This window comes from Protopterus annectens, chromosome 16.part0, assembly GCF_019279795.1.
Source record: "Protopterus annectens isolate FY-2018-M chromosome 16.part0, PAN1.0, whole genome shotgun sequence".
Lineage (NCBI taxonomy): Eukaryota > Metazoa > Chordata > Ceratodontiformes > Protopteridae > Protopterus > Protopterus annectens.
This window is the reverse complement of record NC_056750.1, coordinates 796,598,573-796,625,952: the sequence shown is the minus strand read 5'-3', so window position 1 is coordinate 796,625,952 and position 27,380 is coordinate 796,598,573. Positions and strand designations below refer to the sequence as shown.

The following is a 27,380-nucleotide window of genomic DNA, read 5'->3' as shown; positions in this document are numbered from 1 at the left end:
TAACTTTGTTAATCCAGTAAGTGCAGTAGTGAGAAATCCTTCAGTTAGCGGCCACGTTTTGATCCTCGATTAGAGGGAAAGCTTCAGAAGAATTCCAAATGCATGTTTACATTGTGAAATCTCCGTTGCTGGATTTGGGTAGCAAAAGAAAGTTTGACTGGATATTCCTAGGACGTTTGAAAAGCCTGGTAGTTATTAAACAGCACATACATTTTCCCCTGTGTTTTGTACAGGGGATGTCTTTGCTTTGTTGAGCAGACCACTGTGTTTAACAGTGAATGCTTCTCTCTCTTCATAATCTCTTTGCTCAGCAATCCTGTTTTACAGCTGTTTCATCTGTTTAGTCTTCCTGTCTTACTTCTATATTGTGGGCCCCATTTATCTGTTTAAAGATCTGTTTGAAGTTTTAATTTATTAGCTTAGTGGTTGTAATCTGTACTGATGATGATCCTGGTGTAATTTTGTTTGTGGGCCCCATTTTTCTGTTTAAAGATCTGGTTGAAATTTTAATTCATTAGCCTAGTGGTTCTCATCTGTACTGATGATGATCCTGGTGTAATTTTGTTTGTGGGCCCTATTTTTCTGTTTAAAGATCTGGTTTGAAGTCTTAATTCATTGGCCTAATGGTTCTCATCTGGACTGACGTTGTGCCTGGTATAATTTTATGTTTTGACGGACATGTCTCCTTTATTTGATGGACCATCTCTTGCATGGTGGCTCTTACTTGACATCTCCATATCTTTCTTCTTTTATGTTGACTTCCCTTCTCTGTTTTATTATTTGCTCTTCTATTTGGAGTTCTTCCTATTCTTTGAGCTCCTATTGCTTTGCTACCTCAGTACTTATACACTTGTACCCTTTATCTGAGATCATTAACAGCTTTATTGCTCTTCTTATGTTTTTTCATCTATATCTCCATGCCTTTCCCATGGCAGTTTCTCTCTACTGATGTATTTCCACTTCCGCAGAGCTGACTTAATGGCATATATATGATGACCCACCACTGGACCAGTAATCAAGGAGTCTAAATCCTCACCACTGACAACACTGGGAGGATAACAGGTACACACAGTATTTCCAAATGCAGCTCTCAGCATCAAGTGCAGTTTCCCTTAAGAGCACTCAGAGACCACAGCCAGTTTGGGGCTGGTTTCTCCCTCTTTCTCCAGATCCCCAACAAGACTACCCACTGGCACAGCTATAGAGTTGAGATTTCAGCTGAGTGGCCAAGCCAAGACCTCCAGCGCCCTCTGTCCAACCAGTGCGTTGTGTCCCTGCCCAAGTAGCTGACACACTCTCTGATGTTTGATTTACACACACACACAGACACACACACACCGACGCACACACGGGAAAGGCTGGCACAGGTTTACTAGCTATGCCCTCTTCGGCCCAGACTATAAGGTAGTTATCACTGCCACCAGCCAACTCCTTATCAGCTACTTTAAGGACCTTAACAGAGGGTGACCAATCTTACTGAGTAATATTAATACAAATGGTAATTTGACCAAGTGCAAGGCTATTAGAAGTGGCCCACACAGTGTCACCAAATAAACATGCAAGTGCTATCAAAGCTTAAATATCTCCAGACAGATCAGTCACAATGAAAGGTTTAAATGTATTTTAATAAGTAATAAAAGAACAAGAAAATACTCAGTATATACTCAGTGACATCAGAGTTCAAAATGACAGGAAATATTTAAAACATTGCAGGACAGTCTCAAATAAAGAAAAACATCTAAACTAAGCTTTGCTATATTCCTGACTATATCCAAGAGAATTATACTGTTCTCTAGAAACTTACTTACAGAGCACGGCATATGTTGTGCTGAATGGTTCTTGTCAGGTCCAAGACAGAATACAGAACACCTTGTTTCTGAAAGACACTTTTTATATTAATATCTGAAATATTACTGCTGGGATAGCTGACAGTATGACATCATTTCTTGTCATCTGACTCTTTCCCAAGTGAAACCCCCCACAGCTGGATTCTAGCAATATTTAGCATCTACCTCTGAAAATACATAAACCTCAGATGTTTGGCAGATGCTGGAAGTCAGAAAACAATTGCATTCCTTCACATTTCAAAGCTAGTAATTAGTTCACTCTGAAGATCGTACAGAGAGCTCCCTAGTGCAGACATTGTCTCTAGCTGCCTTGAAGCTGCAAGATACCATCTTTTATTGCGTAGCCATAAAGTAATATATTTTTAGCTATTTTTCTGCAGTTAACCTCCTGTATTCCAGTTTCTACTGTTAAAATATATACATTTAAACAGTTACAGCAGTGCATGTACATTTCTGTTCTAGTAGGGCACAGTGTAGTTAAATTTTTACACACAAGCACTTTGCAGAAATCCTTTCAACATTCATTTCTGTACCAGCAGTTTGATATATACATGACATACATTTCTAATACATTTGTACCACAATCATCTTATATAAGTCATGTTGATATTCACAAATGATATATAATTATAAAATTCCAGATAGCTGTGCTGGCAGTATCTCCTTTTGTGACACTTCTTCCCCCCCTTCAAAGACTCAAGCTAGTTTTTTAAGTGACCCTTGAGAAATGTTGCTTGAGATGGATGAGCTCATCTGGGAATACATTACCCCATATCCTATCTTGAGATTCCAGCTGCCTTGGAATTGCTGACCCCAGTACAGTGTTGCACTCTCATATGCCTACAACCCTAGGCTCCACTATAGTAACTTGTGATTTTGCTGGCTGGCTCCCTGTAGCCATAGATCCCCCACAGACTCCTCCTGTCTTCTACTGCAAATACTTGGCACCAGGGCTTCCTTATCATGGGAAGGTCTCATCATGTTAACATGGTACAGTTTGTGCCCCTGCCTCCTACCTAGGAGTTCTACCAGGTAGTTAACATCACAGACCTTCCTTACCACTTTGAATAGTCCCCTCCCAAGCTGTCTGCAGCTTATTTTGTCTCTCAGGAATGAGAACCATAACTTGCTGCCCCTCAGCATACTCTCTAGCTTAAACATTCCTGTCATAACAGAACTTTTTCTGCTGTTGGGCTTCTTTCAGGTTCTTCCGGGCCAAGCCATGAGTTCCCTGAGGTTTGTCCTGAGGTTTAGGACATATGCCACAACAGACTCCTTGTGGGATTCACACACACCCTCCCACTCTTCATGAATCAAATCTAGAGGGCCCCTCACCCTATGCCCATACAGCGACTCAAAGGGTGAAAAACCTGTGGATTCCTGGGGCACCTCTGTAAAAGCAAACAGATGGGGCAAATATTTGTTCCACTCCCTCTAAAACTGGTCTGCAAATGCCAATAGCATGGTCTTTAGTGTAAAGTTTAACATCTCCACAAGACAATTAGTATGAGGATGGTAGGGGTGGTCCTTAGATGCCTCACCCCATAGTATTTCCACAGACAAGACAGCAGGTCTGACATGAAATTGGCACCTCTGTCAGAGATTTTCAGTAGGGTAGGTTTCCCGAAATAAATACTAACACAACATTTGCCACCTTTTCTGCCTTAATGGAGGACATAACCAGTGCCTGTTGGTATCTGGTATTATAATCTACTACCCTTGTGATATACTTTTTCCCTGTGGAACTTGGTTTACTCAGAAGTCTCACAATATCCATAGCTACCCTCTGAAATGGCCCCTCAGTCACAGGCAAAGGCATCAAAAGAGCCTTGACGTCTCCTGGCTTGCCTACTTTTTGACACTGCTCACAGGTTCTGCAGTACCTTGTTACATCCCTGGAAATTCCAGGCCAATAAAAGTTCTGCATAATGCATCTCTTGGTATGCTTTTATGCCCATATGACCTGCAAAGGGAATGTCATGGGCTATGGTTAGAAGTGTCAGACTGTAGGCTCTGGGCACTACCAGCTGCTATATTCTCACCCTCTAGCCCTCCCTCACGGGTCCACTTTCTATACAGTAATCCTTTGTCCCAGCATATAGATCCCTCCTTAGCTTGAGAATCAGGCACCTCCTTAGCTACCTCCCTCAAGCCTTGTAATGTAGGGTCTAAGAGCTGAGCCTCTCTCAACTCTCGCCCTCTCTTTGTAACCCTTCTCAGCTCCTTTCCACCGGAAGTGTGATATCTTCTGACAGCGGTGCCTCGCTGTCAGCCTAGGTACTACTACTCATCTCTACCCTTGCAGTCACTCAGGAAACATCAGTATCCACAAGGAGCTGCGGCTCACTTTCAGTCTCACTGCTACAGGGTAGCTCCTTCTCTAAAGTAACCACCTTACCAGTCCTGGATTCAAGTGTGCAGTCTGTCTGGGTTCCCACCAGGCTACCAGACCCACATACTTGTCTTGAAGCCTGACTTCATGTAACTGCATGCACACAAGGTACTGCATTATCAAAATTATTCCATATCAGGACATCTGCAGGGATATCCTCAAACACACCTTGTTTGCTTCCTTTTCCATCCTGCCAGTCAAGGTGAACTCTAGAAAAAGGTATTTGGAATGGGGTCCCTCCTAAAGCTCTGTCTGGAATAGATTACCCAAGCAAGTAGTGCTTCTGTTTAACCATTGCAGGCTTCACAATGGTTAGGTCAGAGGCTGTCTCTCTCATAGCAGTGGCCTGTTTCCCATCTACTAAGATAGGATATAACCTCTTGTGGTAGTTTGGTACCCTTGTTGTCCCCTGACAACATACTGCTGGCATTCTGTCATTCCTACTTACTATCTCTCCCACCTGTTGTTCCTCACCTTGCCTCTGTGGACATCTGTATGCTGCATGGCCCCCACTGGTTACATTTAATACATTTAACCCTTGATCCTGGACATATACCTGAACTAGTGGCTTCCCCAGTTACTGGTGGACTCTATTGGGATGGTTTAAGCTGTCCACCATGGGTTGCCTTACCCCAATGTGCAGCACTGAGTATCCCCTTCCTGTGCAGTGATACCCTGCTTGCTAGGTATGGGTCTACTTTTTTCCCCAGCTCATCTGTGGTACTACATTCTCTATCTGCCAACCAGATTCTCATGTCCTCAGGCAAAGTATTAAGGGTTTGTTCCCTCACTAAAAGGTCTGCCAGCCCTTCAAAAATGGTGACCTAATACCCACTCACCCACCTATGAAAGTAAGTGGTTAGTTCAGCAATATATTCACAAACACTTTCATCTGCCTAGCGCCTATGTCCACAAAACCTTTTTCTATAAGTTTCAGGTGTTAACTTAAAACACACTCTACTAAACAATTTTTAACTATTATAATTGAAGTAATCTGTGTCAATCAATATACAAACAGCAGTTACAGCTCCACCATGGAGTAAGGGGGTCAGGAATCATACCCAGACCCTTGGTCAACATTATATGGTTTACAAACCCTTTCAAACATATGACTAAAACTATTAAAATGATCACCCTCTGTGAATTGTGGAAGAAATCTACTGACCTTTATTGCTTCTAGGGTTCAGTTATTCCCTTCCCCATTACCTTCATGACCCTGGCAAAGAGTCAGCATCTCCTTTTTGTGTTGCCTCTGCTTCTCATTTTCTTCAACTTCAGATGTCTGTCTCTCTGCTGATTCAAATGTCATCTGTTTTTCCTTTTCTTCAGCCTGCAAACATCACAGTCTGCTGATTCTAGTTACAACCATTTGGTCTCCAGTTTAAGTCTCTTCAACTCCAGATGGATTTTTAAGTCCTCTGAGGCAAAATTGAACTGTCCATTTTCTGAGAGTTGTACATCCACAAGACCTATCTGGTTGTCGTCCTGGTTGCTGGTCTGTGATGCAGCTGTGGTTAAGACTGCAATCATTTCTGCTTTAGTCAAGCTGACATGCACCGATCCTTCATCTTGACTCATCTCAGCCAACTGGCTCTTTGTCAGGTTGTCATACTATTCTACTGATATCCTTGCCTGCTCTCCCTGACCAACTAAGCTAACGAAAAGTAAATAAAGCTATTGTGATATGAAACTCTGAATATTCACTGTGTGGTGCTTGAGAGTACAAACACCTTCTTTAGTGATCACTGTTTACAGGCTACATGAGTTCAATATCTACACCACTGAATCCCAGTATGTAATGTGGTGATCCCACCACTGCCACCAATAATATGATGACCCACCACTGGATCAGTAATTAAGGATCCTCAATACTCACCACTGCAGTAGTAGAGGGGCTTACACTGGCAGGATAACAAGTACACACACACTATTTGCAGATGCAGCTCTCTGCATCAAGTGCAATTTCCTGTAAGAGCACACAGAGACCACAGTCAGTCCAGGGCTCCCTCTTTCTCCAGATCCCCAATAAGACTCCCAACTGGCACAGCTATAGAGTTGAGATCTCAGCTGCATGGCCAAGTCATGACCTCCAGCACCCTTTCTGTCCAGCCAGTGCTTCATGTCCCTGCCTAAGTAGCTGAAACACATACTCTTTGAGGTTTGATTTACACACACACACACACACACACACACACACACACACACACACACACACACACACACACACACACACACACACACACACACACACACACACACACACACACACACACACCTACCTACCTGCAAAAGGCTGGCACAAATTTACTAGCTATGTCCCCTTTTTTACTCAAACTGTAGGGTAGTTATCACTGCCACCAGTTAACTCCTTGGCTACTTTAAGGCCCTTAACAAAGGGTGTCCAATCTTACTGTGTAAAATTAATATTAATACAAATCATACTTTAACCAAGTGCAAGGCTATTAGGATTGACCCACACAGTGTTACCAAATAAATATGCTAGTACTCTCATAACTTAAATATCTCTTAATAGATCAACCACAATGAAAGGTTTTAATATATTTAATAATGAATAATAAAAGAACAAGAAAACACTTAGCATATATTCACAGTGACATCAGATTTCAAAAGCACAGGAAATATTTAAAACAACATTGCAGGACAGTCTCAAAGAAAACATCTAAATTAAGCTTTGCTATATTCCTGACTATATCCAAGATAAGAATACTGTTCCCTAGAAACTTAGAGCACAAGGCAGATGTTGTGGTTAATGGTTCTTGTCAGGTCCAAGACAACACAGAATGCCTTGTCTCTCCAAGAACCTTTTTAAAATAATATCTCCGATATTGGTGGAATAGCTTGAAGAATGACATAATTTCTTGTCATCTGACTGTAACCCTGGTGTGAAACCCCACTGCTGGAATCTAGCAGTATTTAGCATCTAGCTGTGAAAATACATAGATATCAGCTCTGGCAGATTCTGGAAGTCATAAAACAATTGCATTCCTTCACATTTCAAAACTAGTAATTCACTCTGAAGACAGTACAGAGAGCTCCCTAGTACAGACATTGTCTGTAGCTGCCTTGAAACTGAAAGATGCAATTTTTATTGGTAGCCATAAAGTAATGTAATTTCAGCTATTTTTCTGAAGTTAAACTCCTGTATTCCAGTTTCCACTGTTAAAATATATACAGTTAAACAGTTACAATTGTGGATGTACATTTCTTTTGTATTCCAGTAGGGCACACTGTGGTTAAATTTTAAGCGCAAGCAATTTGCAAAAAAATCTCAACACACACTTCTGTACCAGCAGTTTGATATACACATGACATACAGTTCTAATACATTAGTAACACAAGCATCTTATATAAATCATGCTGATATTCACAAATGACATATAATGTACAAAATTCCAGATAGCTGTGCTGGCAGTGTCTTCTTTCCTGACAACATATGTAAATTATAAAGCTGAATATCTTTTGGTATACATTTGCCGTGTAAACACTTGGAGATCTGTTTAGGATTAAAAGAAACAAAAATAGTTAATTTTTAGTCTCTGCTCATGTTTACTTACAGGGGAATGAGTGCATGGAATGGTTACCCAGACACCATCAAATACTCTGGCACTTTGCATCTTCCTGCTAATAATAAGGTAGAGAGGAAATGTGATGTATCCTATATACTATGACTTTTGCGGCAGATTTATTCCATCTTATCAGTAAAGATGTATATTTGTATGATGTCACTCGCTCACCACCCTTGATAATTATCCTGTTGCACTGTATTCCTTGCCCTTTGGTGGTGGTCTCCCACCACCTGCACTGTTCTGGGCACTTCTAATACACTCCTCAGCACTCTGCTGTCTTCATCATGCATATTATTAGGCATCTCCCTCTACTGATATGTGAAGTATTGTAATGTACACATCTTAAGTATAAAAACATTTCACCTAAAGACTTATAACAATATATTTTAAAACCGTATAAAACACAATCTGACCCTTACACCTCCCAGTAAATGGGCTGCAGCTGTTCACCCTAGTCTCTGTGCCAACTTGGAGATGGTGTATGCATATATATATATATATATATATATATATATATATATATATATATATATATATAATGTACTGCAGTGGTGGTGCTGCAGTAGCGTTGTCGCCTCACAGTAAGATGTTGTCCTGTTCGATTCTCAGCTAGAGTGTCTTCTGCGTGGAGACCTGCGTGAATGGGCGTACCTTCGTTGAAGGCTGTGCATCAGAGCTGGCAACTCGGCACGTAAAAATCTACTGCCAATCATTAGCGGACCAGAGTTCCGCTGTGGCGGCCGCTAACCGGGAAAAGCCGAAAGACACAACAACATTAAATATATATGTGTATATATGCTATGTCAGAGAAAAGGGAAAAGAAAATGAAGCTCAACTCTTTCCTCTTCTGACTTGTGTAGAATCTGCAATAGCAGCATCTTTAAAGGTAACAGCCAGCGATGTGCTGAAGTAATGAGTTGTGGTCACTGCATCCCCTAAAGACAGCCTACAATACAGACAAACAACTGGTGCCAGAGTCATGGACTAAAGCTGAATGCAAAAATTGCATAACGGTACCCTTTGGAAAGACTGCCATCAATGGAAATGACCACATTGATAAAACACTCTAAAAGACCTAGTGATCAGGGATCTGGATGCACACATTGGCAGTAACCTGACCTTTGACCACCATGTGTCAACTGTGGCAAGAAAATCATCCTTTGTTGTGCATCTTAAACTATTGGCATAGCATCCAAGACCAATGAGCTCATTAGTCTGAGAGCAGCGTACAGTGGAACAATCATAAGAGTACAATGCACCCCTCTCAGTGTACCTGATCTGGCACTTGCAGAAGCTTGAAAGAACACAGAGGTTCCTCACAAAAAGAATACAAGGAATAAACAAGTCCTGTGCAGACTGTCTCAGAATCCTGTCTTTCTACTGTCCCCTATAGACTGCTGTGTGGTGATTTATGCCTAGCCTACAAGGCATCTTCTGATCTCACACTGTTGGATCTGTTGCAAATTCTTAAAACAGACAGCATCAGAAATACCCATTCTAAGGACCTAAACCTCATCAGCGATATAAAAAGTTCATGTAGGAGGGACAGGTTTATGTCTCAAAGATTTACCCCATCTCTAGAACAGGCTTTCTATCCATGTGCAAAGCTCGTTCTTAACCTTGTCCAAACATAACTTTGGACCAACTGATGGAAAATTGCAAATTTACCCCTGGTTTGGGCATGTACGTTCTTAATGGACAGGAACAGCTCTGGATGTGTATAAGCCTGTATCATAACCATGAAATTCCTTTGGGTATTGACAACTGTTGGCAATATTTTGAGAAATAAGGTATAATCCTGGCTAGACTTAAAATGGCTCTTAAGCTGATAGCCGACTAATCACCTTGACCTTATATTGTTTTCTTGGTATTCTTTCTCATTTTTTTATGTTTTCTTAGCACAAGATGACTATAGTCATTTACTGAAAAAATATTTTACAGAACAACTTAAGTGAAAAAACTTTCAAAGTATGTATTGAAACACTTTATTGAATCCACATTTCTGACTGTTGTACAAGTTCAGTAACCAGATTGTGTTCGGAATGCTTATGAAATAATAGCATCTAGTACATAGTAAAACAGGCCTTGCAGTGGCCTTGTCACACAGCTGTAGTCCTCACAATGCACTGACCATCTCTGTAAGGTAAAAAAAAAAAAAACTGTTAGCATCTTTGAAAGGTACTTCGCTGTTTATAACCCAAAGAGCTTTCCGTTCACTCTGCTGGCATTAAGCAGTTTCAGAATTATTTGACACTATATTGTTTCTAGAGCTCAGCTGTATTAATATATTTCATGTATTTATTTACATTTGATAATCAGATAACCACTTTTAACTTGGTCACCCATTTTCAAGTATGGCCTAGGAATTAATTTGCGATACCTAAATGAAAGCAGATGGACAATTAAATCAAATTCTCAGATATTTAAAGCTTTTCTAGCTTTCCAATTCTTTCTTACAGCCATTTCACAAGTCCTTCTCACTTTGCGTCAGGTATTATTCTGTTATTTTACTACCAGCTTGGCTCCTTCCCACCATAGCCACCTACACTTTAGACTGACTTTTTAAATGGCACCCTTGAGTCAGGTCAGGTGAGCAGAAAACCAATAATTATAAATCTTTCCATAAAAATTATAGTGTTTCACATACTGACCTCCAGGTTCATTCCTTCTCACCCAGCCACACCTGCATTTTATACTGACTTTTTAAATGGCACCCTTGAGTCAGGTCAGCCGAGCAGATAATCAATAATATAGCAATAACCCACGCCTGGGTGTGGGTAATGCTGGATTTACCCACGGTTGGTGTGGTTTGGTCACGAGGGCGAAGCCCGAGTGGCCAAACAAAGACAACCATGGGTAAATCAAGCATTACCCAAGTGAGTTATTGCTATTACACAATGACATTATTTAAGAAAAAAAAATTACTTTTCTTAAATAATGGCATTGTATTAATGCCTCCTTGGTACCCTTCTGCAGCTGTCTGGTATTCTGCGGCAGTTCTGATATACTGCGCATGCGTATGCTTACACAGTACATCAGAGCTGTGGGCAAAAGCAATGGAGAAAGCAGGATCTCTGTTGCTTTTTACAAAGTGTCTCGCTATGTTAAAGGAGTTTAACATAGCAAGAGAGCTTTAAAAAAAGCAACTGAGAATCTCCTTTGCTTTTTTTAAAGCGAGACACCTTTAAAAAAAAAGCAACGCAGATAGGAAGAACTCCGTTACTTTTTTAAAGCTGTCTCGCTATGTTGAACTCGTTTAACATAGAGAGACAGTGTGTAAAAAGCAACGGAGATCTTGCGTTCTCCATTGCTTTAAAAAGAGTTATACTAATGGAAAAAGTCCGGGTGACTGGACCTTTTTCCATTAGTATAACTCTGATTTACAACATGCACGTTGACCAATCAGCGTGCACATTTTAGAATGTTAATAGGGGGTCGTTGTATAATTATAAATAATCTGGTTCCCTAGGTTGTTAAGATAACCAAAGTTGTGTGCCTGAGGGTTAGAAGTTATTAGTGAAAATGGAGCAACATTAGAACTCTTACAGCAAAATTCTAGAACCATGCTGTACTGGAGAAAATAAAAGTTACAAGAATTATGAAGTGCATTATTACAAAACTTATGTTATGGTTATGTTATTGTAATAGAAAATGGTAAAATACTTCAGGATACTTAAGCAAGTTTCATTTTCAGTGTGACAGCATGCAGGTGTGCTTGTGCATGTTTTCTCTACTGAGAATAGGTCAAAAAATATTTAGGCTGGAATAAGTATTACATGTTCGTCACTAGTATATTGTAAACTGCATATTGGACTTCCTCCCAGGATCCTCCTGAAAAGAGGCTTTGGACACAGTTTAACTATCCTGGTTAACAAATGAAAATAAATACATAAAATATTTTAGCCTTATATTTCATATGCTAGAAGAAAGAAGACCAGCCAAATGGTCTTGCTGCCTGAGGTGTTAGCATTTGGACTAATGCAAAACAAGAATGTACTACGAATTGAGATCGCTTTCATTACAAGTGCTGAGATTAGAAATGTCATTAACAAAGATGCATTCGTAGCTCCACTGATGTTATATTAAAATGCATTAGTTTGTTGCATTGTTGTGACAAAATCAAGACAGTTCGGCACTGAAAATACAGCAGATCAAATCTGACCTGCAAAATTTGTCTGACAATAAAATTGCAACGTGTTCTACTTACTTGTGGAAAGCCTATGGAGCAGTGTCCTGTGAAGCAAAATAAAGAAAAAAGTTAGGGCAGATTAAATGCACAGATATTTTAAGACATTTAGTTTTAAATTTTTGTCAGTATACATACCAGATGCAAAGGTATATATGTGTGTGTGTGTGTGTGTGTGTGTGTGTGCGTGCATGCTCACACGACAATTTGTGCAAGCAAGTTACCCCATATGAACAACAGCTTTAAAACACACCTTGCTCTTAGGGTTTCAGAAAGAAGAGTGCAAGTTCCTTCCATTTGTTGTTCCAAGGAAATTACATTATTATAATGAAAAAAAAAGTCATTATTCCAAAGACATCAGAATGTTTGGGATGAATTTATTTCTCGAGTTGAAAGAGAACCATCATTTTTCAGGACATAGTCGAATTCCATTTTTGGGCCTTGTACTGATGAGAGATGGAAAGCTACAATCAGAATCAGTGACACACTGTTTACCATATTACCTTTATGAATGGAATCCTCTGGCCATGTAGTTAATGTCGTTATTATACTCTGCTACAGTTCTATGGTGAGTCTATCTATTCTTGCATTTATGAAAAAGGTTCAGCACTGCATTAATGAGGCCTTAAAACCTGTACTGCTTATTATTAGTTAGAAAATATTAAAATGCGATCATGTTTAACTGCTAATATAGATACTGCGTATTAAGCTTTCATTAAAGAAGTCACAGTAGTTGTTTAAATCACTAAAACAAATTGACAAAAGGCTTCATTGTCTCCTTAAAATGTAATAATAAGGAAGCATGGAAAATTTGAAAAATGCCTTTATTCAAAATACAAGATGCTTTATCAAGTTGTAATACACAAAATCAAAAGCTAACACTTTAAATGCTGTTGATTCAACCAATTTATCAATTAATCAAATTGTTCAAACAATTAAAAATTAAGAATTAAAATAGACATTACAATGTGTTTTATATATATATATATATATATATATATGTGTGTGTATGTGTATATATATATATATATATATATATATATATATATATATATATATATATATATATATTCCCTTCACAAGCTCAAAGTTTCAAAATTTTGAACTGCAAATGGTTGAGACCATAAGAGTGAAGTTTTGAAAATGCGGGCATTTTGAATGGAGTTCACTGTACAGGGTGGAACAGGAAATTTACTGTTTTCCTCTCTGTAGTGCAATCTCAGCATTGATGTATATTTTTAGCATGGGGTGCAGAGGGGCTAGCCCCCTGCAAAAACTTAATGTTTTTTATTGCAATTTCGAAGTTTCAACTTTGATCTTAGTCTCAATCATTTCAGTGAAACTTTGAGCTTGTAGACTGTGTGTGCATATATATATATATATATATATATATATATATGTGTGTGTGTGTGTATGTGTGTGTGTATATATATATATATATATATATATATATATATATATATATATATATATATATATATATATATATATATATATATATACACACACACACATATATATATATATATATATATATATATATATATATACACACACACACACTTTGTGATCATTATTTATATATTGTCATTTTCTTTTACTTATGTTTGATGGGGCTTTTTCCCCTTGGATCTCCACTGAAAATGGGTTTGTTTTCAAACTCAATTGGACTAACCTGGTTAACAAATGTGAAATAAATATACACACACACTCTAAAATATTTCTCTCAATATTGATTTCACACTATTTATAGCATTTAATCCAGGACTTCTGTCCGCTCTTAATCTATTTATACATTTATATTATAAATGCTCAGTGTTGGACACCAAATCCTCTCCCCTTAAACTGAGGGGGACTTTCTTTTTTTTACGTTCATAGTACTTCAAAAAGTGTCTCGTCTGTTTCACATATAAGTTTGTATAACACATTACTATCAAGTTTCCTTTGTATCTCTGATAAATTATTGCAAATCCATTTTTTTAATTTCCTATTTGTTTTTCTAATATAGAAGGCTGAAGAAACAGAGAAATGTAAATTAAAAACATAGTATTACAATCTAAACATAAATTGTAACTTTATATGTTTAGTAACTGGGTGTGTAAATATATTGCTTTTAAAAATATTTTTACAAAAAATACAATTTCTACAAGAAAATATACCTTTCCTTTGACATTCTCTTAAACCATTAGTTACATCTTGTTCCTTATAACACAATTTCTTTTTTAAATGCATACATCTCGTACAGCTGAATAGGGTTTTATCACTTGTATACTTGTTTAATTCTCTAGTATTTAAAATATGCCAGTGTCTAAATAATTTATTAGCTATATTTGTGTGTATTATATAATAAAGTAAATCTCATCTTTTTTCATTCACAGTTCTTGTACTACTAGATTGTCTCCCGTCCGAAAAAGATTGGTTTACTTATGGTATGTCAAGTTTCCTCCTTTAAATTAATTTCTTCATAACCCTTGTTCTTGAGATCTAACATTTCGTCATTAGTATTTAGTCTGGATGTTGGTAACATTTCAACTTTTGATATATTGTTAAAAACAAACTCTGGGTGCATACTCAACTTATATAATTGTTCTTTGTTTCCTTAATGTGGACTTTTGGATTAAGAAAATCACTTATCTTTTCCAAGCTAATATCTAAGAAGTTCGTGTATAATTAAAAAGATTGCTTAAAGTGCAGAAAACATACACTTGCTGTAAAGTTTATCAGAAATTCTTCAAAAGTTGAATCATCACTGCCCCAAATTATAAATCTGTCATCAACAAATGTTCTATAAAAATATGAATTCAATAAGTTTTTCTCTCTGAATAAACATATTATTTTCCCACATTGCCATAACAATATTAGCATAAGTTTTCACTAATGATGTACCCATTTTCTACACCCTGTTTTTGTAAGTATAGCCTTTTTTCAAACGAATACTTTTGAGTGCTTTCTCTTAAAAGTTCGCAAATTGTATTTTACTATTAGTACGTTTACTATATATATATATATATATATATATATATATATATATATATATATATATATATACACATACACACACACACACACACACACACACACACACACACACACGTGTATATAGATAATCATCAGCCCCCTTTTTCCCATTTCTCTACATGGGGTCGAGATATCGTGTTAACTGTCGCCGACTCTCGATTCAGTGCCACTCTCCTGCCTTCTTCAACACTCATGCCTGACTGTGGCAGAACTTCCACACAATCCATCCACCTCTTTGCTGGATGTTCTCAGTTTCTCTTACCTTCTTCCTGTCTGTCTCAAATCTTCCTCACCAGATTGTCTTCTGCTTTTCTACACATGCCCAAACCACCGTAATCTGTTCTCTTTGATCTTTCCTGCAGTTGGAGCTACTTTGGCTTCTGCTCCTATGTCCTCATTTCTTCGCCTGTCCCACAGTGTGCATCCTACCACCTTTCTCAGGCACTTCATTTCCATCACCTCTAGCTTCTTCAGCTGTTCTACCTTTACTGCACAGGTTTCTGTACCATACAGTAGTACTCGTCGCAACACTGTCATGAACTCCTTACTTTTCACCTTATTTGGCATTCTTCCTTCATAGACTATACCTGATGCTATATGCCAGTTGGCTGCAGCCCTTCTGATTCTAGCTATGGCCTCTTCATTCAGACTATCCTTCTCAACTACCCCTCCCAGATACTTGAAGATGTTTACTTGTTCCACTATCTTCCCTTCTATCTCTATTCTCAGCTTCTTCTGATTTCCCCAATTTGCTGCCATAACAACTGTCTTATCTGTGCTTAGTTTCATCCCATGTGCCTTCAGATTTGCATTACATTCTCCTATCCTTTGTTGAAGTTCTAGCTCAGAGTCTGCCTGCACTGCCACATTGTCTGCATACAGCAGCTTTGTTGATCCGTCCCCTCCAACCTGTTTGCTAATGTAGTCCATCATCAGTGTGAACAACAGTGGGCTCAGAGATGAACCCTGATGTACACCCACAGCCACTGGGAACCGCTTTGTGAGGCTGAACACTGTACTTGAGTCATTCAGTCTTTGTACATAGCCTGTACTAATTCTACCAATGTTTTTGGGACTTCAAACCACCACAGCACTGCCCAGATCAGCTTTCTTGGGACCTTGTCATATGCTTTATTCAAGTCTAGGAATGTCCTGTTGGACACGCTCCTCATCTCCAGCTTCTTCTCAAGTATCTGTGTCAGTGCAAACATCGGGTCAGTTCTGCATCCTGATCTGAATCTAAACTGCCAATCTCCCATCTTACATTCTACTACTCTGCGGATCCGTTTATCAGTCGCCCTCTCCAGAACTTTCATGCAATATGGTAGGAGTTTGATGCCTCTGTACTGCCCACAGTTGTGGATGTCACCTTAGTTCTTGTACACTGGCATGAGTATGCCTATTCTCCAGTCATTTGGGATACGCCTTTCACTCCACACTGCTATTTGTACTGTCAGGAGCCATTTCTCCCCTATTTCAGCCAACATCTTTATCATCTCTGCTGTGACCTCATCAGAGCCTGCTGCTTTCCCTGACTTCATCTTCCTTAGTGCTATTCTTACTACTTATAGGGTGGGTTCCTCTTCTCTCGTTGTAGGCTGTTTCTGGGGCAGTACAGCCTCTGTGGGGTTTTCTTCATTCAGAAGCTGCTGGAAATGCTCTTTCCCATCTGCCTTTGATGTCCTCTGGACTGGTGAGCAGGTTGTTACTGGCATTCCTTATGAAGGGTGTCTAACTATCTTCATTTTTCTGTCTTTGCTTTGCAACCTGATATAGTTTCTTTATGCCACTTACTGAGTCACTTTCCAGAAGTTAGTACAGTAGTGCCACTGATGCCCCATTATTTGCTATTTGCAACTTCTTTCTATATGTATATAGATAGATATTGTGTAATATATTTTGTGCCAATATCATTGACTATATCAATGAGCAATGAATAAACCTCCAACATCACAAATGTATACCCTGTCTGTTCATTCATTTGACACCATTCATATAGTTGCAAAAAAATCTTTACTTTCGTAAAGGTGGCTTAATCAAAATTTCAAAACCTCTTTTAATACATTTCTTATATAGCATGATATGGACTGAGTTAACCACCCTCTTGCTGAAGCAGTTGGTTTGATTTGTGGATTTATCTTATCTTTGTGTATTTTTCGGAGACCATAATAAATTGGTTTGACAGGATGGGGTACATGAAAATAAATTAAAAAGGTCAAAATTTAAGTAATTATTCAAATACATTTTATATATATATATGTATGTATATATATATATATATGTGTATGCATATATATGTGTATGTATGTATATATATATATATATATATATATGTGTGTGTATATATATATATATATATATGTATATTTATGTATATATGTATAAATATGTGTGTTTGTATGTATATATATATATATATATATATATATATATATATATATATATATATATGCATTTTTCAAATGTTTAAATCTCCTTTAGTAGTATTTTTATTTACAAGAGAATCAGGTGGTAAAAGTTGTATACTCTATATACAAGTTATTTTATCCATTGTAACTATCCCCCCGCCCCCCTTGGTCAGCTGGTTAAATAACATGTCTTGATTTGACATGAGGGAAAATCAAGCTTGTTGTTCATCATTGTTCAAGTTATAAAATTTCTCTTGTAGTCATTATTGAAAAAAGTTCACACAAGTCATTCTCACAAGCTTGTTCAAAATCTTGAGCCGTGCTAAAGTGATAAATGCACCCTGTTTATGAAAATTCTTGTTTTTGTTTGTCACTTCAGGTTATGTTAAATTAAGTTGTCTTGTGAATAATATCAGTGCTGTTAAGAAGTCAGAGATGTTCCCATTCATCACTGGTAAGATGGTTAAACTTTTACTCGATAAAGAATATTGCATTTCTGTTGAACAATGTTAAGATAAATTCAGAACTACGTGGTTTCTTGAGGTTACCTTCTCTACTCTCTACATCTGTGTTACTGGTCCCTGGTTTCCTCGGCCTCATCTCCTGCCTCTTTCTCCTTGTTTGCTTGTGCATCATTGCGTTATCAGTAGTGGTGCATTCTGTAATATCAGAAAATCCAGGGGATCTAGTGCCGATACAAAATCTGCATCCACATGTTTGTCATTTAGAATTCTGTGATGTAACCGCATCTGTAATGTGTTCTCTTCCATTTTCTTTACTTTAGAATGAAGGTACATCATACCTTTCCTTGTGTGTCCAAGAAAATGCATGCTCTTTTTTTAAAGTCATCACAGTTTCTCTTAAACTTTCTTTCCTTAGTGACAGCAACTTATTGTTTAGAAATAATAATATGATCTAGCATTTTTTCATATGTGCAAACAATTCTGTGATAATTGGAATGATTGAATATTTTATTCTGTACTACAGCAATGTCGTCTTTTAATTTATTCTTCAAGAGCTTTAAGTATTCATTCATTAAAAGCATATATTCAGTGCTAAATTTAATATTCAGTGCTTGCCATTTCTTTTGGAGATCTGGATGAGACTTGCCATAGGTGGGCATCTTCAAAATATGTAAATAGCTTAGTACAATCTTAAACTGAGTGCAAGCTTCAAAGCTAAGACACTACCATTTCATTCTCTTGTTCAGCTATGACTTTTCCATAAGTGTATTAAAACCTTTTTATTCCATAATCTCAGATTCATCTGAGTACATCTCTGCAATAGATGTTGATGTAAGTAATGGAGTGTCTTTAATATCTAAAATGCCACACAGTCTTCATTGTAGCGAATCTCCATTAGTAGCTCTTTATGTAAATAATGAAGGTGAGTGAGCATTCAAAGGAATATTCTCAGCATCCTGCAAGCACGTTCCTGTAGAAACAAATGTACAACAGAAAAAGGAAAGCTCTAGTTGGTAAATCTGAGCCAGGTACAACAAGGCTATAATTAAAAAGAACTGGCTCCAGGGACCACAGAAAAAACTTGACAAGTGCTATTTATTATTCAGAATACAATGAGCTTCTACACTTCCTCAAGATGCTTTATCAAGCTGTAACATATTAAATCAAAATCTAACCATTTAAATGCTGTTCTTTCAACCGATTTTATCAATCAAATCATTCATTGAAACTGTTAAACATTTAAAACAAAATGGAGGGAGACATTGCAATATGGGTGTGTGTGGTTTGTGTGTCTGTGTGTGTATGTATATGTATATATATATATATATATATATATATATATATATATATAGACATATATATTTATTTATAAGTTATCTAAAATATTTCATTTTTAATACAAGTTTTATACAATTTCTAGCATTTAATCCAGGACTTGTATCAACTTCATCAGTGGACAAACGTCCACATTAAGAAAAATTTACATACAAGGAGTATACACCCAGTTATTTAATTATAGACCCACAGGCTGGGTAAGACCAATATAAAACAAAATGGGGTAGGTTAATTTAATCCCCATAAGGAATATTGTCTAGGTTTAAAATGGCCTGCAAGAGCATGTAGCCTTGTACTAATGACCCTGTATTTGCATAACTTGGGGCTGTCACTGGCTCCATAACCATTGCTGTTTTATGTTTGTAGAAGCTCCCACCAAATACAAAGAAATGGTTTGGAATACTAAATCTAACATACTGAGAATGGTGATAACCCATTTTGCAGCAGATTGCTCTTGCTCTAATGACCATTTTTCTATAAAGATTTGCATACATAGTCAGGTATAACTGAATATTTTACATCCAAGATGACTAGCAGTGTTTTTGTATTTATAGTGAAATCCATAATTTTGGATAACAAATGGAAATAATCTGTATCCGTCCCCTGTACTACTGGAGTGTATTCCTTTTCCAAAAACAAGGCAAATTGTGAAAAAAAAAAAAAACTTCTTTTAAATTATTGCAGCTGTGATGATACAGAACAACAAAGAAAAATTTATTTTTGGGAAAAAGCATGTAGTGTTTGTGTAAATAAGTATGTTTTTCTTCAGGAAGATAGCCAAAATTGTTATGGGCTTGCTGCTGCATTTTGGCTCTTGTTCAGAATTGCCTATTTGGAGCTACCTTGTGTGATAGAACCGACCTTGTAACATTCATTATATTCTGTGGTAATTCTTAATAAAACAGTTCATACACTGATACTAAAGTTTTTAAATTCAGTAGTTCTGAGTGTTTGTGAATTTTATTTGATGACATTTCACTTTGCTAATGCGATAACTTGTTTCAGTTTTAAGACAATGAACTTCAGCAGGATGAATTCATGTACACACCAGTGCCAGCACTCAAAATAATTTCAAACTGGATTTTTTAAGGATGAAAGAACACAACAGCAGACAAGTTTTTTTATATCACTTCCTTAGGGTCACCTATACTCCATCATATCCTTCATGGGTAATTTATGGTACCAGCAGTGACATGATTCATATAATTCATAAAATGCATCCACTTGAAAAATAGTAATAAAACATTTTTTTAAATATGAACACTAAGTATTTTCAGGTATCATGTTCTTCCTTTAATTTTACCAAAAATACATAAGTTAATAAAACTGCAAAATCCAATGAAATATTTCTCCCTCATGCAATTACATGCAATCAGTATATGGCAAAAACTGAACTGCAACAACCCATAATCACAGTATCTTTATTAACAATCTGCAGCACTCAGATTTTATATTTTAAACATGTTACAAAATGGATATAAGCTGCCTAAAGGAGCAAAACATTTTTTTTAGCCAAGACAGTATTTCAGTCACTGTTATGAAGACTGCCCAATAGTTTATCAATGGAATTGAAAGTGAATAATGCATTATGTGCTTATATTTTATCAAGGGGACTGGTCCTCATTTGCAGTTGTTCATGTGAAAGGAAATGCATTGTTTCAACACTCTAGAGGAGAGACTGACATAAAATGCTGTGCAACTGTATACCACCAAGTATACAATCCATGCTGTACTGCTTGTTACTAGATGGTGAATCGGAGCTGTTTTTACTGCTAACTGGTATAAAATGTTATAGCAATAACCCACGCCTGAGTGTGGGTAATGCTGTATTTACCCACGGTTGGCGTGGTTTGGTCCTGAGGGCGAAGCCTTAGGGACCAAACAAAGCCAACCGTGGGTAAATCCAGCATTACCCACACCCAGAAGTGGGTTATTGCTATTATACAATGACATTATTTAAGAAAAGAAATAATTACTTTTCTTAAATAATGGCATTGTATAATGCCTCTTTACTGCCCTTCCGCAGCTGTCTGGTATTCTGAGGCAGTTCTGATGTACTGCGCGCCTGCGCAGTACATCAGAACTTTGGGCAAAAGCAACGGAGAACGCAAGATCTCCATTGCTTTTTTTTACTGTCTCGCTAAGTTAAATGGGTTTAACATAGCCCATTTAATATAAGCAACGGATATTTCCGTCCGACATGTTAAACCCATTTAAAAAGCAACGGAGATTGCAAGATCTCCATTGCTTTTACACTGTGTCGCTATGTTAAAGGAGTTTAACATAGCGAGACAGCTTTAAAAAAAGCAACGGAGATCTCCGTTGCTTTTTTTAAACCTGTGTCGCTATGTTAAACTCTTTTAACATAGCGAGACAGTGTTTTATACTAACGGAAGAAGTCCGGGCGACCGGACCTTTTTCCGTTAGTATATTGAGGGATTTACAACGGGCACGCTGGTTGGGCTGGCCAATCAGCGTGCACGTTTTAGGGGAGGAATTGTATAATTGACATTACAAACTTACACAGTGGGAACAGTTCCCACAAGATGATGACCCCTTAGGTCCATCACAAAAGCAGGTATTATTAAAATTAATTTCCAAAGACTTTTTCAAACCAACTTGAAAACCAAGCACTCAAAAAGGAATCATTTTTCAAAAATGTGCCAGAATTTATTAATAGCTTATTTGATTTTAAATGCTTTGCTGACATATGGAATAATACATACAGTTTTTAAAACTCTAATTGTGGAGCTCCTTTATATTTCAGCATTTCTGTTTGTGTCTGTCTGAGCCAAATCCTTTGTTATACTCAAATCATGTTTCCAATAGGCTTTCATTTGAATGATAATTCAGTCTGGTGGTCTCTTACGGCTTCTTCAGATTTATTAACATTTCATCTGCACAACACACATTTTATACACAGTTTTATCAAAGGGCTTGGGTCTGCATTTTAAGCATGACAGGAAAAGTTGGTAGTTCTCCTGACCTATTTACTAATTCATGCTAACCAAAGCCATTGTACCCTACCATGATCTGAATGTTTGGTAGGGGTATGTTTTATAGATCAGAAAATAAATGTTCCTTTTTTGATCTACTGGGTTTCATTAATTTTATGAATTGTCAGCATGTTTTATTTTATCTTGTGTGCTGATCATTTAACATGTATGTTTGCATTTGTGCATGAATGACAGCAATTTTGTACTACAACACATTTAAAATTCCATTTAAAGCAATTGGCTAATTATTTTCCTATGATCTGTTTATTCCAGGGAGTTAATTTTCATGTCATTTGGAGTTACAAAGGGCACAGCCCCCTGCAGCACTAGAATGAGTATATTAACCCCAAAGTGTTATCCAGTGTAGTTGAATCTTTAGTATGCATTCTTTTACTAAGACCCTTAGTAAGTCAAGGGTTGATTGGTTACCAAGTAAAACTTTTTCATGATTCCAGAATGACAGGTCAGCCTGGGAGTTGTCTTAAGTGTTGAATTCAAGTAAGCAGAAAATATCTATCTGTCCATCTGTACATGTATATAAACACACACACACACACACACACACACACACACATACACACACACACACACACACACACACACACACACACACACACACACACACACACACACACACACATATATATTTGCATCACCATAGCTAATGGCCACTAATATGCTAATATGTTGTCTCCGTACCTAAGGATTGCTTAGTAAACCCAGGCCAGTGTGTAATTTTTTTGGTACAAGGCCTAAAAAGTTTATACTTTCTGTACCTCCCAGCACACAAAATAATGTCAGATCTCTTATTTGTGCCTTGTCATGTAGTGGACCCAGTTGTTCTACACATGCCATTTCTGTATGTTTCAGTATCTTTTTTCGTGCTCCCCTCTTTTTTCCTTAAATGCTAATGTGGCATATTCCTCACGCACCATCTCTGAATCCTCAACTTCCTGTGTTTCTTTTATTTAGCGCAGTGTAGACAGATGCCTTAAATGCTGCATAATCTGCAAAATAAATCCACTTTTTTCTACATTCATTCCTGGTATTCCTTTTAATCATCATCTTTACTTCCAAGGAGGGTCTGTGTACATCACTTTCCATCTCTCCTTCCACAATTACCTCAATTTCATTTTTAAATTCTAATGATATAATGCCTGTGACACTTTAATCCACAAAGTCATCAAAACAGTTTAAAAAACAGCTTCAGCAATCAAATTAAATCTTTACAAATAGAGCAACAAGAAGAAAACAATACCTGTCCTCGGCAATCTGTAAAGCATACACTAAAAGCAACACTAAACACCGCACATAAGCCTACACCCAATGCACCGCTGAAAATAAAGCCCATAAGGCAAACAAACAATTGTACAACAAACAGATGACCCACTTACCAGACTGGACAAGAAGAATTTTACAGTCACTTGCTTATCTAAAGCCAGGATCCACCAAGTTACACATGCACTCAGGTCTTTGCACCACATCTACCAATATAATTCTGTAATAATCCATGTTGGGAGTAAATGATCTGAGACATGAAGAGAGAGATTATGGACCTCTCTAAATGTTTCAGACTGGTATGTGCCTTACATTGAGCAGCAATCTACCTTCATCAAGGATGATGCTACCGTATGAACAAAAAAAAAAAAAAAGATGGATTTTAACAATTGGCTTAGTTTCTGGTATCTATCCAGGAGGATTCAATATCGGTCAGCATGGCAGGACATGGTCGAGAGACCATGTTACTTTGCCAAAGATGGGCTTGCATCTGTCCCTCTTGGGCTTCTGGATTTTGGCTTAAATTGTATCCAACCCCCTTAGAGTCTTGTTTAGGCAATGCCATTGTGATAAATCAACCAATATAGCAAATAAAACCTAAAAGAACCTAAAGGGGTTACTTTTCAGTGCTAGGAACCTCAACAAATAAATCAACACACTACAAGATCTCCTCACTTTAGAGAATATAGACACCAGTGCCATTACTGAGACATGGTTTAACTCTGTAAACGGTACTGCAGCAGTGAAAGGCTACAGTGCCTTCCACACACACGTAGATAATCAGCTGTACAGACAATTACAAAAGGTACAGAGCTCTCTATTCTACATTAGTGACCGCTATACCACAAAGATGGTTAAACAGAATGATACTCTGGCGTTAATACAAGTGCACATCATCTTAAATAGAGTCCATTACATATCTTAGCATTCTATAGGTCACCATCTGTCAAGAATCCTCCAGTTCTTGTCTAGACCTGCTGGAGGCGCTCTCAATCCAACCAAGCACTCTATTCATGGGAGACTTTAACTACCCCTTTATAGACTGGAAAACATACGCTGCCACCAACTTGCAAGCGCAGGGTTTCCTGGACTTTAACATAAATGCCCTTAATCAGTTAGTGTGCACTTCAACCAGAGGTTCAAACAAAACTGGACCTTGTTCTCAGCAATATGGGAGAGAGTTGCACCCCCCCCCCCCATGTCATGTCCACCCTGGTGAGTTTGGATCACAAAGCCATCTCATTCAAAATAAAAATCAACTTGGAAAACCCACCAAAACCAGTTACAGGTAGAAACTATTGTAAAGCATGCTACGTCCTTTTAAGTGACAGTTTGTCAAAATGGTAATGTCCCACCCAAACCAGAGTTCACAACAGCCTATACAGAATTTTTCACACAAGCATTGTAGAAACATGTAAATGGCTGCAATAGAGGCTGTTGTATCTACCAGAAGCAAGCACAAAACAAGCCTCCAAATCATATCTCACTGGTGGAGTCCTAATTTTAACAGGGTATATAACAAAAGGTAAAAAATGTCCGTCAGAAACAGTGACTCTCATAATGACAAGAACTCCCTAATCTAAACAGGAAACAAAGAGAATAATTAAATCTAACAGGGTCAGTTATGAGGCCAAGATAGCTTCTTAGGCTTGAGACAACCACATGGCCTTCTACAACCGTCTGAAACCTCAAAGGTAACACTCAACAGTGTGCAGGTAGTAAATGATACCAGCATCACTAAGCAGAGTAAAATAGGGAATCTGTTGGCTGACAAATTCATCTCAAATTTTAACCCCCCCTGCCACCTCTTGTGCAATCCCTACCAGCATAACCCCCCTCCCATCTATCAGCAGGTCATAGCAGTGCTCAGTAAGGCTGAAACACAGTCTCAGTGGGGTCCAACAATATCCCTGTTTGCCTCCTAAATTGCTTGAAATATGACCACTTGAGTCACTTTTCAATTACAGCCTAGAAACAGACTATGACCCCAGGAGCCACAGACCCACTAGTCTGACTAATATGTAAAGCCATGAAACAAATGACCATGGAAATGATCAACAAAGACTGACAAACCTGCAGATACTGGACCCATCCCAATTTGATTTTATCAAAGGAAAGTCATGCTTACTTAACCTGTTAGACTTCTTTGAGAAGGTAACCAAGACAATGGTTGAAGGGAAAACTCCATACTGTCTTAACAAATGCACCCCTCCCCCAGTTAAGATGCACATGTTATCAGGGGATACAACTAGGTTGGGTTACATGGCTATGCTTATAAAGACCCTGGTGGCCATTAGCCTAAAATATACCTATGAAAAGCACCACTGAGATCTCACCCCCACAGTGCCACTGTGCTCAGGAAAAGACTACTCCTTTTGACTGTATGATTATCATACGAGATGACAGCTTCACCAGGTTGTAGGTATGAGCAACTGTACCCTCATCTTTTGCTATACTGCATTCAGCACAATACCCCCACTTGGGTATTGTTGGCAAACTCGCAGAACTAGGCATAAATCCCTACACAACTCTCTGGATTGCCAGCTGGCTAACTGAGTCCAAGAAATCAGGATTATTGAGACCACCACCACCAAGAGTCAGGTCACCAGTAGAGTACCACAGGGCCCCATGCTGGGCCCACTCCTGTTTGGCATCTAGTTCTCTGAGGTCAAGGCCAATGTCAAAGGCCTCTAGCTCACTAAGTTCACAGATAACTGCAAAATGGAGCTATAGTACATTCTTCCCATGACACAAACATCTTACAAGAGATGACTGGTGGCAAAGCCCCAAATTAAAACTTAATGCAAAGAAGTGCATTATAGTGCCTTTTGGGAAACCTCTATGCAGGCAAATTACTCCATTGATAAGACACCCCCAAGAGTTGACCTAGTAGCAAGAAACATATAAAAACTAATCTGAACTTTGACCACCACGTAGCCAGGGTAGAAAGAAAATCATTCTTTGTTAACCAACTTATAAGTAAGGGTATGGCACTCTGGTCCAAGGAAGTTATAGTACCACTCTCCGTGTCATTTACCAACCCATCATTGAGTACAATGCCCACTTTGGCATGCACCTGACTAGGCATATGCAAAAGCTGAATGCTCACAGAAGTTCCTTACTAAGAGAATTCAAGGTACTAATACACTGTCCTGTACAGATCGCCTTAGATTCCTATCTGTGTACTCAGTCTTCTACAGGTTGTTGAGAGGTGATCTGTGCTTGGCATGTAAAGTATGATGGAGTTTTTGCACATGTGAAAAATGAACAGCACCAAAAACACTAGATCCAGGGATATGACATTTGCTTGCAACATAAATAGAAGATGCTGGAGAGGCAGATTTGTGCCTGAAAGGAGCCCCATGCTCTAGAATAGGCTACTCACCCATATGACACAGAGTCCATCCCTAACACTGTTCAAATGTAACCATGAGCATTGGATGGATAATCGTAAATTAATTCCTGGGCTTTTGGACTGCTGGTCATGTGGTTTCTTTGACCTGTATATAAACCAGTTTGTTTTTTAAATGTATGTAATAGTATTGAAGAAGGGTTTTACCCGAAAGCTTTGCTGCTGTTATTTATATAAAGTGGTTTTTCTCAACGTATTTGGTGGTTTTTATCATACTTCTGCTACAGCCTGTGGTTTTTTAAATTGATGCTGTCCCAGGAAATGTAAGGTAGTGTGGAAAATTTGAATGGCAGTGTCTAGCAAACTACTAAGCAATTTTGAACAGTTGGGACTAGGGTCAAGCCCAGCAGTTTAGGAACTTTTGAAATATAATTGCACCTGCCAGGGTAGTGCCAGAATGTTCTTCAGAAGGCTTTATTTACCATGCGTCAGGCAGGGATGCCTTATCCTAGGGCAA

At 38.0% G+C, this 27,380-nt stretch overlaps 1 protein-coding gene across 1 annotated transcript in view; it reads right to left on the bottom strand.

Annotated features, from left to right (window-relative positions):
* Positions 1-9,795: 9,795 nt before the first annotated feature.
* LOC122790842 (lipocalin-like) overlaps positions 9,796-27,380 on the bottom strand; it is a 64,915-nt gene continuing 47,330 nt past the window's right edge. Inside the window, exons 6-7 of the mRNA XM_044058480.1 lie at positions 12,034-12,059; positions 9,796-9,962 (exon numbers count right to left, since the gene is read on the bottom strand). Of these exons, the coding sequence (XP_043914415.1) occupies positions 9,873-9,962; positions 12,034-12,059 (116 nt within the window). The 3' untranslated portion in view covers positions 9,796-9,872. The remainder of the gene's footprint in view (positions 9,963-12,033; positions 12,060-27,380) is intronic.